The sequence below is a fragment of the Seriola lalandi genome, unplaced genomic scaffold (assembly GCF_002814215.2).
Source record: "Seriola lalandi dorsalis isolate HSWRI2012SDOR001 ecotype SW California unplaced genomic scaffold, Sedor1 jcf7180002054901, whole genome shotgun sequence".
NCBI classification, from domain to species: Eukaryota; Metazoa; Chordata; class Actinopteri; order Carangiformes; family Carangidae; genus Seriola; species Seriola lalandi.
In genome coordinates, this window is record NW_019525453.1 from 4,680,910 (window position 1) to 4,696,890 (window position 15,981).

Consider the following 15,981-nt stretch of genomic DNA (forward strand, 5'->3'; position numbering starts at 1 on the left):
AAACAGGCTGGAGGACCTTTACACACATATATGTGTGTGTGTGTGTGTGTGTATTAGTGTGTAGGGTTATGACAACATACTATGTGATTTGTCACATCCTGCGTCGTCACTCCCTAAGTTTAGTTTTATTCAGGGGTCAGACATAATGTTCACTTGTTTAACAAGCTCCTATTTTAATGGCATGCAACGCACCCCGGTTATGTACCGCTTAAATAAGTAGGCAGTAACACTACCACGCTTCATTGTTAATTTCACGTAGGCCTACCAGACTTTGTAGCAGCCAATAGTAAGTCTGCGCACTTCCCATATGGAGCCTATCAAACATTTACCCCGCACCAATGAAAACCTGTCGCAATTTACATCCGTCTCCACCAAACAAATGTAAATAATTATAGACACTAACAAAGCAGAGGAAACGCGGCGCTGAAAGCTGCGTTGATTTTTAAGATTCCTGTATTTATATTTATTATATTTCCATCAAGTGCCACTGCCTGGTGCAATGCAGGTCCCGTGTAGCCAATCGATGCGGCCGACACATGGAGTATAATATTGCAGGTCTGCAGCGGCCAATCAGAGACGCCATCACACACCGGCACAGCAAATTCTCCAGTGTCAACCAGGCGGCTTCCTACACAAACGTTATCCTTCCGCGGCTGCAAACTAGTACCCTGTGTTGGGAGAATCCAACTCTCTTTCTGGAATAATAACAAGCCAGGTGAATAGATGGCAGCTTCAAAATGCACCAAAAGAGATTTTATATGTTTGTATGTAATAGATATATCTGGTGAAGTTGTGAGTTCTCACAATTAGCTGCTTCAATTTAAAGCCACAGTCTGCATAAAATTCTGACCTATGGGTTTCATTATGGAGTAAAAAAAAATGTCCACATTTGCTGATAAAATTACAAATAAATTGATAATAAAACAGATTATGGTCATAAAAAATATATTCTTAATGGACTGATATAAATATTAGATTAAATAATAACAAAAGATTAAACATCAGTTCAGTTAGTCTTTATATTTGTGATTACAGTCATTTCTCAAACACCCACCTTTTCACACATGAATAACTTTTGTTTGTTGATTACTTTTGTCATAATAGGTTTGATCCTTGTATTATAATGATTTGTGATGATTATCAGGTGAGGAAAAATTCTTTCTAGATGATCCAGACAAACAAGTTGATGTATCCTGGCAATTTATGGGATTAACTTCTTGGCTAGGATGTTGATGATGATGATAAGGTTGATGGTGGCTCAGTTCAGATGTACATTTCTTACTTACTCAAAGTTAATCATGGTCCATAACACCGTAGTAACTGTTTGGCCTTAACTTTAATTTGCTGTTTTATTGCCGCTTCATCTAACTTGGCCTGAGAGCTCCCAAGGGGCCAACCAAACAAACTGTAAAATATTGATTCTTGCAAGTTAAAGTAGTCTGCACATATGGTGCACAAAACAAGGGCAAGCAGTAGTGTGTGGAGAATATGGCCTCCAGTAGGCAAACGTGGATACATATCTAGAAATGTTCATCCGGGCTTTCCTTAAAAGACCTTATCCTTACATGACTTACCTCAGTTTGTCATTGCTTGCGGTGATGGAGTTTAATGGTCTATGAGAATGAAAACAACACATTAACTGCTGGGGGTTTGATCATCTGGTCTAAGGGTTTTATATATCCATTGATAAAGTGATATCACAAAGTTTGCTGTCTTAATGTACATCATGAATCATCATCCTACAAAGATGGATTTAGCTATTATCAACTGGATGTCCACTGCATCCCAGGTCATGCAGTTCAATATGAGTGGATGGATGCTCTCCGTGCACTGCAGGCGTTTCAGCCCCGGTGACTGGCATGTCATCTGCTGGAGGCCCGAGCTGCTGCAACAGCCCTGAATTGAAATAAGGAAGTGAGTGATCAGCGCTAGTGTGGCGGAGGGATACACAGGCAATCCCCATCTGGCCACGGCCAATATACACACTCCTAACCCGCCAGTGGAACTCCATCTAAGGAACGACCACACTCCTAGTCTGCCTCCACAGACCGACAAGCACACAACCCATCCGACATGGTATGTATTGTCATTCATTCTGTGTAGAAGGGAAATGCGTTTTAATTGTAGGAAAGCCTGCTTATTACAAATGTAAACCCGGTGCGGTTTAATGCTTTTCCGTCCTCGTATTTGCTACTCAGTCATTGATTGCTCTTATGAGCTACTCGTATGTAGAGACGAGGACGGAAAACGCCCGCAAACCGAATTTTTTCTATGTTTTAGCTAGTGCACGAGATAACGTGAAGCCATAACGAAGTCTGGCTTTATTCGTGTTTATGTTTTTTTTCTCTGAAACGATGGTCACCTTCAAACCGGGACCGTATTTCCCCATAACTGCGCAATTCATAGAGCATTATTGGCTATCCGGCTATGTCGGGTCAAGTAGCTGGTTCACGGCTGCTTGGTGCAGATCGAATTAATTCTTGGACTAGATTTAGTGGTATCGGAATAACTAGCAAGCTATTCTGGGTTATTACAGCATAATTCAGTTAAGGGCAACATTTCTACTATCCGCCTTAGGAGCGCAGGCATGTTGGGACGCCCTGACTAACGTTATTAGAGTCCCAGCAGAGCCATACGCTGACATTTATTTCAACACGTTTCTACACGTATGTGGGACACGGTTTCTTCTCTGTAGCTGCTGTTCACACGGTTTGAACACGGCTAACCCGCGAGTTGCGCTGCCCCTCGTCATGAGGAAAAAAAAAACGAGCTTGGTTTCCCTTTTTCTAGGTTGCACCATCGTGCTGCTGCTCGAGCCACGCCGTGCCGTGCCGTGCTATACTGTGCCACGATGGGGGGAATGACACAAGTGGATCTCGTCAGTGTTCCGCAACGGAAACTGACCATATTCTGTAATTACAAGGTTACAGCTAAATTGTGTGTAAGGGCTACACATACAGCGACATGAGGCGCAGTTCCGCCTTCACTGCGGGGTTTATCTCAGGCTGTGTTATCTATTTGTGTTATGTCGGATGATTTGGTTGCCTCTTTGCAAATTTTTCGATGTAATGCAAATGTGGCAGCCAGTGTGAGTTGTCCAAGAAGCTCTTTCTGAAAAACATCAACAGCTGGGAAGTTTAGTCGACGTTTTCCAAACCAGTGTAACGCCACATATCGTGGGATATGAATATTACAGCACTGCCATGCTGCTCTACAGCTTATACATTTTTAAAGGTTATGTTTTATTCTGTAGAAAGTCAAATTCTGTGACACCATGAGGTTTCAGTAGGACAGGCCTGGGTGACTTGCAGATTATATTAACATACACGTTAACACCCAGTTCTAACCAATTTCACCAGATGTTGGGGCCACGCGTCCACGCGCACTTTGACATCTGCAGGCAGCTACAGAGCCCCTCCACCTGCTACGTCACACAAGGAGAAGTTACCAAGTGTGGATGTGGGAAAGAGGGCTTCAAGCCAATCCATTGATTATCAAGCTTGATAGATCATTAATGGCCGAAGGGATTCAAGAAGCTGTAGACCCCCCCACCCCCACCCCCCTTCTGCTGTGATCAAATATCCCATATATGGTATCGAACTGCGATGCAGTTTCACGTTGCAAATGTGGCGCGGTAATTGGAGTGTAAAGTGGAATTGTTATGGAGTTAGCCTGCGTATCAGCATCTCTGAAAAGTTTAATCCACAGGCGTAAGCCCCTTGTCTGCATCAATACGCCCATTGAAGTGGAAACAGCCTCCCCCATTGAGGTGGAAGTATCGAATAAGTAGTTGGACCATGCTAAGGCCCTATCCTATTCCTGTTACGCTCTTGTTTGCTGATGCATGTTTAGTAACTTGAAGGACATCTGATCCGCTGCAGTGAATAATTTATATGCTTGGCGGCAACACCTAGCCATGTTCCATGTCCCGAGCGTCTAGGAGCAGTAAAGTGCTCTCTATGGTGTGGAGGAGTACCCAGCCACCTACCACCACCAGGCCATATGGTGGACCAGCCTTGTCTGCAGGGAGTAGGGAGGCTGGTGTTGTTTACACCCATTCTCTCTCCCTCCTCCCCTCCAGACACAGGCTGGGCCAAAGGCCTCGCTGCCTTTTGTTCGGCCTCAAAGAGAAGAGGCGTTCAGTGCTTTGTGGAGCTCAGTGCTCCTATAGAAAGGGAGCGTGTGTGTCACACTGACTCTTTATGTTTGTGCTTGTGTCATAGTGAATGGAAGTTTGTACGAGAGTGTGTGTGTGTGTCACACCCATCTGTCAGAGTGACAGCTGGTTTTTGCACCTTTCACTTGGTGAGTATAGAGAAACTGCTTAAGGAAGTGCCTGGGCACCTCACAGTGACAGACTGGCAACTTGAAAAACCTGGAAAGTGTTGATGAAAGGGCTGCAAAGATAATAATTGGTGTTTTCTTACACCATTTTGCATCCCCTGTCAACTTAAACTGAGTGTGAACAGCGAAGGATGCAGTATGTTTGTAGAAGGGTGATATAGCATCAAGTGAGAGTAAAAGATATTCCTCGCTGGCCCAGTGAACTGCTTCCTGCCTCCTCACAGTCCTGTTTGGAGCGCATTGCTGAGGCTGGCTGCCCGGGCAACAGTGGGAGTGGTTGACCGATGCATGCCAACAGACCACTGCCAGCAGAGCACCACCCATCCTCAGAAACACACACACACACACACACACACACACACACACACACACACACACACACACACACTCTTCTCTACAAGCTGTTATTAAGAGTGGAAGCCTGGCAGTGAACAACCCTGTCCATAAGACACTGGATGGTGAATCACAGGGAGTTTCCTCTGAACAGTATGCAACATAAAGAGAGAGAAGAGAGACACATAGAGGGGAAAGGTCTTCAGGAGGAGGAGTTGGCATTGGCTGAAGTCCAAGTGTCAGGGAAAAAAAGGAAGAACAAGGCGAAAAGGAAGGGATGGGCCGGTAGTGGGCCTGGTGGTGCAGCAACATTGTGAGTCCCCAACAGCTTGGGCTGGAGCCAGGGGAGGATCCATAGCACTGAGTCACCATACCCCACACCCAGTCCACTTAGAGAGACAGCAGGGGACAGAAAGAGACAGCAAAGATACAACAGGAGCGACACAGCATGACAAACAGGGTGACTAAGGAAAGAGTGGAAGGGAGACTCATCAGCAGAGTGAGAGAGAGAAATTAACACGAGGACAGAACATAAGAGATGAGTGGAACGGTGGAAGATGGCGTCAGAAAATGAACAAAATGAGATTGAAGATATTGGTCAAGCTGGGTGGCATTTTAGTGGTGGCGAGGCTGTTTTTGTCTCTTGACATTTCCGTCTCTCACAGATGGAAATGGAGACAGGAAGAGGGTGCAGGGAGGGAGAAGAAAAGCAAGAGCTGTTGTGTGCGGAGCAGATTATTGAATCATTTCAGCTAATCGTATGAGCGCCGCTGAAGTTATCCATGAACCCCTCGCTGGCCGGATCGATCCATCCTGTGGCTGCTGCTACTCAAGCCACAAGGAGAGGAGAGCCAGAGGCCTTTCTAACCCCTTTTTTGAAAAGTCAAAGGTCAGCTTGTAGCTTGTCATGCGGTGACCTGCTAAATCTTATCCAGCTCAACCGAGTCTAGTCATTATGCAACAAAATTGAATTTACTGGCTTGAATTACAAAATAAAATACCCTCACCTCAAAAAATGAGGCTCAGGTTTCAACGGCCACGCGATTTGAGGATGACTCGGTTCTTGGATGTGGGCTTGGCTGCATCGAGAGCTAGATTGCTTGTACAAACACATAAACACACCGACGGGCTGGGGGAATTTGCTTTGAGGCAGAACTGGCTAGTCTGACTAATTCACAGGAAACATGGGGATGGAAAGTATTGGTGTTGAGAAAGAATGCCATTAAGAGACACTCTGTGTGTGTGTGTGTGTGCGTGAATGAGTGTGTGTGCGTGCTAGAGTAACGTAGTTAAATTTAAGTTAGTGTGCAAGTATATGTGCACATCTGTGACTACTCACGTTTTGTGTGTGTTCCTACATTGTTGGCAAGCACAATGATGTCAGAGTGGTCTGTTAACAATAACAATAAAACAAAATCCTTTTTTTTCTGATGCAGCATTGAGGGAGGGTACCTGTGGGAGTTGTTTGCACTGTATTCACACTTTACTGCTGTGGGTGTTTGTTTGAAATCAGTGGTGCTGGTTAGAAGCTGGATCCATCCATGTAAAAAGGACCTGGCGAGTGGATGCTCGCTTCCAAGCCATTTAAAGTATTTGTGAGTCACTGTCAGCCATTAAAGAGCCCCAGCTAGTGGAGGGAACAGACTGGGAGGGGGAACCAACCCGTGCCAACCCAGCAGGCCTCTTTTCCTGTTGGTAGGGCCATGAAAAACACTCCCATGCTGATATGTCCTAAAACAACCCTGCTTAAACACTCTCTCCTGGTCTGGAGACAGCACTTCATCCGAGTTATTACACCATCTTGTTTCCCAGCAGTCCCTCTTGTGAGAACCGCCATGGCGTAGCCTACTTTTGCACAATTCCATGGAGCCACTCATCGGCTGGTTTAACATCACGCAGTACCTTTGTAGAGCTCTCTGCATGTTAGCCTTTCCAACAGCCTATCAAACAAACACAACCTTTAAAAAGCATCTTGATAAGCCGTGCTGCTATCAATGTGAGCCATGTCTGTTAACTGATTTTCCGGATTTTGCAGGATCAATTATATGGCAATCAAAGTCTGACTGGAGTCAAGATGGACTCCAATTGGCTTAAAACCATTTAAGGGACTGAATCAATTGGGCAAGGTGAAATTCTGCTTCGAGGAAAATGCCATTGAGATAAAGAAAATATTAAAACAAGTCCTCTGACTGTGGCTTGCGGTTAATTTTGAGTTATCGTCATTTGTAAATCTTGGCAGCCCCAAGACTAGATTCCAGTGGAGGCCTCTGGAGATGGCCTTGCACTGAGGCCAGCAGACCCCTGAACACTGTGGCCAGTGTTAAGCTGTGTGGTGGTTGGCGGGTGGGGATGCTGAGGAATGTAATGACGAAACAGTTTGGTATTGGGAATAATTGCCTTGTTGAGTGACTTGTTTGTTTGTAATTCTCTCCCTTCCCTCTTTTCTTTTTCCAACCACAGGCTGACCAACTAACAGAGGAGCAGATTGCAGGTAGGAACAGACAGATTTCCTCTTCTTCCCTTCACAGACACATCCTTCCTTCACACATTTACTGGCAACTGGTGGATCAGTTCCACCCTATAATTCTAATTCTGATATATAATATATAATATATAACTTCAATAAAGTTCCTCTTTGTGTTTCTCATTAGCTGTTCTGGTTGCTTCCACATAACTTACAGAGAACATGACACGCAACAGAAAATTGAAGGATCTGGCACCCCACCCTCCCTTGGTAGATCATTAGCTTTTCAGAATGAACAGGAAGTAAGGGGAAAACGTATTTACAGCATGTCATGAGTCAGGACAGGAAACCCACAAAGCAACAGTGAATAGACAGTTTTCCAGACAAGCTCACGAGTAGCTTCAATCATTCAGGCACCTTGATATTCTTGATAAATAAATGATGTGGGCTCTGTACTAATACTGGAGGCTGCACAGTTTTTTCTTTGTCAAACCCCCTCTGTGGCTAATTAGCCTGTGCTAATGCTCCAAGGGTAACGCTCACTATTGCCTGCTCTTCTGATTATGGCCTGTAGTTTAGAGGGCTGCTCCTACAAAGAAAAAACTAATGCACACATTGAAGTTCTTACACTGAAATCTTGTGGCTTTTTTTAACTTGCAGTTTTCAGCTTTTTTTCTCATAGTATGAGATAAGATCCCAGTGTGGTTTCAGAGCTCAGCACATTCACAGTTTCTAGTCGTGTTCACGCTCATGTGGGCCAATTTACCGACAAGCCTGAACCGAGTTAACTCGGCCCCTGTAGTCACATCGCTCACAAGAATCGATTGACCTTCTAGACCCGACTGCAGTGTCCCAGCATAACCCATTTCTGTAACTGCATAGCAACAGTAACCTAACCTCTCACTCTTTCCTCCGCCCCCTGCAGAGTTCAAGGAGGCTTTCTCCTTATTTGACAAGGATGGCGACGGCACCATCACCACCAAAGAGCTGGGCACCGTCATGAGGTCGCTGGGCCAGAACCCCACAGAGGCCGAACTGCAGGACATGATCAACGAGGTGGACGCTGACGGTCAGTATACCCGTGCTTGATTTACCCATGACATTAACAGAGATCTTGATTAATACCGACATAGCAGTAATAATTGTTAAAGAGGTCATATGAGATGCCAAATAAGGAAATAGAGCTGATATAGCCATCTCCTGATTGGTTCCAAATACTGACAAAGTTTTAGTGTCAGAGCTGGTTTTATTTTCCGTTGACGTTTCATTGCATGACTTCAGTGATAAAACCTCTGTTACAAATGGATAAGGGATTATATAGAGCATCCATTACTGCCTCCATTTCGAAACACATCAGTAGTGCTGTTGCCCACCTCCCTCCCCTTTCTGCCAACTGTCAACCAACTGTCCGAGCCAACTGTCCGGCCGGCTTTATTTTCAGATGACGTGTCGCTCTGTGTCAGCAGTTTAGTCACTGTGTATCCAGCTCCATCATAGCTGACATTGTAAGAGTTATGGATGTGCAGGAGGTGCTTGCAGTGCTGGTGAGAAGGGCGGGCTAAGTGTCAAAAGACTGTCCGTGTTGGCGCCCCACGCTGAGCGCCATAATTCAGACAGATTCTTCCTCCTCCTCTGTTTACCACCTCTTCATCCTGCACTGCAGCGTCTCCCAAAGGTTCTGTGATCGAAAGAGAGTGATAAGGGAGAGAGAGAGAGGAGTCAGAGTTGGCTTAGTAGCTCCCAAGCTGGCCGTCCTTGGGCAGAAGAGTCGAGGATGTTATATGTCAGTGGGGCCTTTACCCCAGTGGTGCTCTGTCAGCTTATAGGATTTCCTAAAATGGGACCGCATTGATCAGGAGGAATCAATTGCACCGCAGCTTGGCTGCCCCTTTATTGAAACGTCCTCCCACCATCCTCAGTGCCCTCCCCCCTCCCCTTTGGTTACACCCAGGAGCAAGCAGACACACACATGCACGCACGCACACACACACCACTAACATCCCCTTGTTCTGCCTCTGCCTCCCTTGGCTGATGCAATCTAGGTCAGACAGCAATGAAGCTAGTAATGGAAAATAAAAGTGGTTACATAAGGCCTCTCTGCGCTTTGCACATCCCGTACCCACATCGGCAGCCATTGGATGTCAGCTGGCCCATTGAAAATCAGCTTTATTTACCAAACAAGGATGCTGTGGTAAAGAATGACAATGAATGGAAGAGAGGATGGAGGGCTTTAGCTAGACACAGCTGTGAAAAGAAATAGTCTCTTGGCTATTTGAATGTAAAAGCCAAGCTGCAGTTTACGAACAGTGTGGATTACAGTACGACATGGAATAGCTGCTGTTTATCTTCCAACCACACACATCGGGAATTAACCACACCTACTTAAAATGATACAGGGCTTCTATCTTAGACCTTAATGAGGTAAAATATGTGAAAGGGATGTTTGAGACAAGATTAAATAACTGCATGACAAAAATACTAGCTTTAGTCCCGGCACACCACTCATCATCATTATGCAATCCCACCCCTCTTTCTTATCTCAGGGATGGAAGTTGGCTTTATGATGCAGGAAAAACGATGACCACACACACAAGTGCGCTGAGATGCCTCAGCCTTCTATAGTTTGCGTCAGCACCTCTTATGTGTAATCGCACCATCTCCCACTCGGTTCACTCCTTATATTCTCTCCTCTTCACATCTCCCTCTCTACCGCCCACTCCCTCCCTCCCTCTCTTTTTTCTCTCTCTCTTTCCCTCCCACCATTTTTTTTTTCTCTCTTCCCACCTGCCTCCCTATCTCCATTCCTGCTTGCTTCCATCCATCCTTCCCTCTCTCCCTGCCTCCTCCACCGCAGCAGCCACTGGCCCGAGGTGCAGTTGAGCAGATTTCACTCAAAGGGCTGCCTTGCTTCTCTGGTCATTGTGCTCTCAAATGATGGTTTTCCAGTTGCACTTTTACCCTTCTCCCAAACTGGGACCCCCGCCTCCCCACCCCTCCTCAGCCTCCCTTCCAACCCCCCAGTGGCAGCATGTGTTCCCTCGGCGCTGCTGGCTGTCTCTCTGTGTTAGATAACAGGTCCTTAGATTGTTACCCCGGGTCATGAGTTCACCATCTGCCCCATCACATTACTGCATTCCTTTTTGTTCCACACATACACACATGCATTCCCTTATTCTCTCTCTATCTCGCTCTCTTGAGGCGTGCTCCATCATTGGTTAATCTGCTCACCAACCCCCACCCCACCCCACCCCCTCAATCCGTCCCACCCCAGGGCTAATCCTCCTGGGTACTTTGCCCTTGGTGTCTCTGACTTTCACTTCAGCGTCCTGACAATTTTCTACGTTTTTTTTTTTCTCGACAAATCTTAATGATAACTTCCATACTCCTACGATCTTACATCACCATAACATCTACATAACAGCGAGGTTTACCACCACCAACCCTCCCATCCTCTCTCCTGGTGCTGCAGTTAGTGAGCTGCTGAGCTCCTCTTAGATCCTTCCTCTGTCAAGAGGGTCTGATCCCCTGGTAATCCTGTCTTGACAGCGGCAACATGGATATTGATCCTATTGCACGCATACATGAGCCACCAGTGGTTGGTGGGGTTTCTGGTGTCGCTTCCAGATGACCCAAAAACACATGCAAACACTGCCGGATATTTGACAAGAAAAGGGGACAAAAAAGGAGGGAATCTAGGATGGATAAAAACAGAAGGGAGGGATGGAGCATCTGGACTGAAGCTCCCCACCCCCTTTCCTGTTCTTCTCACTTCCTGTCCGGCCTTGGTTTCTGACAGGGGCACCAGGAGAGATGAGCCTTTGATTTATCCGGGCTGCTTGAAGGCCAGGCTGCACAGTACACTGTACGTCTACATTATGGATGACTGGCCATGGGTTGCCCCCCCCCCTGCAATGCTGCTGTGCTGTGTACTACATACACAACCTCCTCCCGGGGCTTCCCTGAGGAAGAAAAGGAAACACACACACACATACATCCCCCTCCTCCTTTCAGCTTGCAGTAGCTGTATTTATCGCAGGAAGGAAGGTGTATACTAACATGATCTTAGGGCTGCTGCCGTCTCCACCATTACTCACGTCCCAGGTTGCACCATCACTGGAGAGAAGTTATGTTCCATACAATAATGTACACGCTGCCATCATTCACAGAGGGGGAAAAAAAAGAGGACTGTAGCACTAAATTAATATTTTCAGTCGAGTGCTCTTCATCAGCTAAATGCTGGGTTAAATTCTTTCTACTTATCCGAGTTGGCTTTTTAAGTAATTACAATTTTTGCTGATTAAACGTGCCTCATTGATCACCCATTCCAGGTAATGGAACCATCGACTTCCCGGAGTTCCTCACTATGATGGCCAGAAAAATGAAGGACACAGACAGCGAGGAGGAGATCCGTGAGGCTTTCCGGGTATTTGACAAGGTAAATGAGTGTGTGCTAAAGTGCTAATGAGATGGTAGAACAGTCTCTATGCCTGCCAAGCTTTTTAGTTTTGTTTGAATATTTTATTTTTCCGTGGAGGCCAAGAAGACTTGCTTGCAGCTATAGTATCATCTGTTAAGCTTTTTAAGTAAGGCTGAAAGTAAAGTAAGTTTATGCAGATGGAAAAAAAAACTTACTGCTTGTTTAACACCTGCCGCACCAGTTGTCAGCTTGTGGGGATTTTTTTTTTCACGTTTCACACATTGGATCCCATGCTTCATGTTTCCAGGACGGAAATGGCTACATCAGTGCTGCAGAGCTCCGTCACGTCATGACGAACCTGGGAGAGAAGCTAACGGACGAGGAGGTGGATGAGATGATCAGAGAAGCAGACATTGACGGAGACGGACAGGTCAACTATGAAGGTAAAAAAAATGATATATATACATATATATATAAATATATTTATATATAAGATGCCTATAAAGGAAGCAGACACAAAAATGTCACGGTGCACAAATAGCTTTAGTTTCTAGGCCATGGTGTAAGTTTTTATTAAACAGGGGGACAAGAGCACTTCATTTTCCAAGCTGTGTATTTCTCTGAGGGCGACTGTGAGATAAGCCAGCCACACGTAATATTAGTTATTAGATAGGGGCTATAGAAGGAGCCTGCTGAAACAGAGATGGGAGAAAGTCATCCTTCTGAATTATCATCAGTGTGCGAGGAGCCTTTTTTGTCTCTTTCTCCCATCCCCCTACTGTCACTCCCTCGGCACATTACACGAGAGACTGCGCTCATTTTCTAGAAGGCTGTTGATATATTATGAACAGTCCATAAGTTTTAGCTGAAAAGTGTCCTACTTCTACACTGTCATTGTACCACGGAGAGAATATGTTCTCCCAAGTCTCCCTTTATCTGTTTTTTTATTCTGTGTGTGTGCATATTGTCATCACATTGCTCCAAAACTGTAAGCACAATGCAGGAGCTTTTTAATCAATTGGGTTTAATGAGATGAACACGGAAGCCATTTAGAAAGGGGACACTAATTAGGATGTGTGTTCTGAACCTGCTCAAGTTGATTAAAAAATTAATAAAGCATTTAACAATTTAGCAGGTGACTGCTCTCACTGGCAACAGGCTGTGCCAAAGCCTTAAACCTCATGCCCTTATTGTCCTCTCTCTCTCTCTCTCTGTCTCTCTCCCTCCCTCTCTCTCTCTGCAGAGTTTGTACAGATGATGACTGCAAAGTGAAGCTTGCCCGCCCCGTCCTGTCCCCTCTTAGAAGAAAAAAAAAAGGAAAAAAAAATCAAAATGTTTTACTTACCTCTTGGAAAAATGTTCATTTATTCATACTGTTTCTGTATAGAAAATAATTGAATGTTGAAATAAAATATCCTTCTGTCCACACAGGAAAAATATAAAAATATACAAAAAATATCTGCATGAAAATGGTTAGTGATCCTGTCCCCCTCCCCCCGGAGATCAGTTTAGCATCAGTACTTAACAAGTAAAAATAATAACAACAAACCCTGTAACTACTACCTTCAGACTAAAGCAAAGGCATTTGGCGAACTCCTTCCAGTTCCATTTGCTAGTGGTAAATGTCTGGGCTGGCCATCTCTTCTTTCTCTCTCTGTTTTCTGTTCTTCATGCATGCAGCTTGAGACCGGAGCACTAACCCCCTTGCCCCCCCATCCCTCCTCCGGGCTACCAGAGCGTGCTGATTCCACTATAAGCTGTCCTCTTGTTGGTTTGGTACAGTTTTTTTGTATTTGGAGAGGAACCCTGTACTGTTAACATGAGAGAATATACCAGGTTCTAACTCAAGCGTTAAAGTGGAATGGGACTTAATTGTATGCTAGATAAAAAGTGAAAAAAACAATGTACAAAAAATACATTTTCAAATGTTTGGCATGTTCTTTTGTTTTTGTTATGTTATTTGGATGGCCATCTTAGTAGTTGTGCGTCCTGCCCTTTTTAAAAGGAGGGGGGACTTAAAGAGTCTTACGGTGAGCTTTCTCTTTTTTTTTCTTTTTCTTTTATTTTCTCGCTGAGATGGAGTGTCTGTCTTTTCTTGCAAGAGAGAATCACTGGCCTTCACTTTTCTTTTTCTTCTGTTTCTCGACTCAGACGAGCATTAGTGAGGGGTGTGCTGTGTTCGCGGCGCATGCTGTTAGGAGTGTCAGCGCACCAGTTTTCGCGACTGTTCATCTGAGTTCAGTTTACATTCATTCCAAGTTGTACATGCTAGTCTTTATTTTTTTTTCAAATAAAAGACCATGAACTTTATCATGTCTTATGTCATTTTTCCTGATGCTTGATGATCTATAAAGACAGCATGGTCTGTATGTTGTTTACCGACTAGACGAATGTGTCCATAATAAATGGTTATAAGCATGGTTCTCTCCATGTGCAGTGTCATTGGGTGATGCTGAGCAGCGGCAGGATTCAGTGTGTGATACTGAGCCCCATTACATGGCAGTGAGGTTGTGGAGAGAGTGAGCTGCCCACAGGGGAGGGAGAGGCAGCAGAGAGTGTTTGCTCTCGCGCTCAGCCGTGGATATACATACACAATTATGACGCCTCTATGCTCTCTCAAGACACAGCTGGTTGCTAGGCAACAGCAGCATGCTGTAACTGGGATGTTGGGGGTTTTTGAAAAGGCAAGTGGGAGTTTGAATAAACCCTCTTGCTTCTGCCAGTGACTCCATGTTGGCTTGTCCTAGTAAGGCAAACCAGGCCACAACACTCGTATGCACTTTTTAAACAGCACACACACACACACACACACACACACACACACACACACACACAGAGTACAGGACAGGCAGGCAGGAAGGTCTCTGCTGGCCTCCAGCAGCATACTACCTAAATGTCTAAAAGTCAAGTTAGTGCAGAACTGTTTTACTATATTAGGAGAGTAATTTGACCATGTTTGGAAAGGAGCATAGATAGACTGAGACAGCTTTCCACCCACCTACACATACACTAGGCAAAATAAAGCAAGAAATGAGCACTACCCTTAATCATAAACCTATACATAGGCATGCACACACCTTATTCTTTTCCCACAGAAATGGGGCATGGTTCTGCTTTCAAGGGGAAAACCATAGAACATTCTTTGCATTCCTCCTTCACTATCTCTGTAGATTTGTTTTAAATTAGATGCCATTGGAATGAACACTGCCCACATTAATCAGATAAACTGAGGCTGAGTGAAGGAAAGGGCTGGGTAACGAGGAACAGGATGAGAAACCCTGCCCATATACTGCCGGTAACTGGTAAGTATGTTTTCTTTCCCCTAATTAGAGCCATGGTGTTTTGTTTTGAAGAAAACCAAGCAAACTAATGCAGTTACCTTACCCGCCCCTCCCTGCAGCACCAGACAGGCCAATAGGAACAGCCGTGAAGTTGATTGACAGTTGGGACTGAAGCACTGCCCTTCTTGTTTACCTCACTTGATTCATGTCCTCAAACCTGAAAATGTACATTTAAAGGAAAATAGCAGAGCTCTTTTAAGTGCTTGATGTTAAATAAATAAATAGGAATATAAATAAATGACTGTATAAATGATGCATGAAATTGTGAAATTTATGTGATAATTTGTAAAACTCCAACGATGATTATGAAATACTATTTCATCATCTTCCTTTTTATACTAAACGTTTTATAGAGTTATTTCGATTTCATCATAGTACAATTTATTATTTCAAAATAGTCTTTTGCAACAGTCTGGTTTTAATGTCATAATGGCATATTCCCAGTGACATATTTATCTCGTGCCACATCTTTATATCGTAATGTCACTTCTCCTGACAGTGGAAATCGTCCCCTCAGTTTTCAGTCACATGTGCCTCCAACCTCTCCTAGCAGGCTCGCTAACTGCCAGCTAGCTAGCCAACATCTGGTTAGAGAAACCAACAAGAAAGACTTTCAGTTTTCATTCAGTTTTATATCTTTCTATTTCTTTTGAATCACAACACACCCGATTTGCTAGGTCTTGCAAGCTGTTCTTCAGTTTGATGCAAACTAGGGCTAATACTCAAAGCCCATCCTTGCTAGCTAGCTGGCTAGTGAGTTAGCATATGCAGCCTTGTTAAATGAAGTAAGCTATCAATAAATTGCGAAATAATTTAATAAATGAGTAAAACTCAACAGGTGATTATTAATCTTCTTCTATTAATATTTATTTTGTATTTCATATTGTTTTATTCTTTGCAAAACAGAAACCAATTTGTCTTGAACTCTGGAACTGCAATGAATGATGGGGGAAAAAGCCTAGTTGCTGTTTTCTGTCTGAATGACTAAAATTCACAGATGTTAGGACAAGCCTGCAGATTTCAGTTTTCCTACCACATAATTTATTTCTTAAAAAATTAAACATTAAACTTTGTACACAATG

The 15,981-nt window shown here is 44.3% G+C and overlaps 1 protein-coding gene across 1 annotated transcript; it reads left to right on the forward strand.

Annotated features, from left to right (window-relative positions):
- Positions 1-1,921: 1,921 nt before the first annotated feature.
- Positions 1,922-13,868, forward strand: calm1b (calmodulin 1b). Its single transcript, XM_023430010.2, has 6 exons — positions 1,922-2,076; positions 7,138-7,168; positions 8,067-8,210; positions 11,470-11,576; positions 11,866-12,001; positions 12,802-13,868. The coding sequence occupies exons 1-6, from the start codon at positions 2,074-2,076 to the stop codon at positions 12,828-12,830; spliced, it is 450 nt and encodes a 149-aa protein (XP_023285778.1). The 5' UTR covers positions 1,922-2,073; the 3' UTR covers positions 12,831-13,868.
- The last annotated feature ends 2,113 nt before the right edge of the window (positions 13,869-15,981 follow it).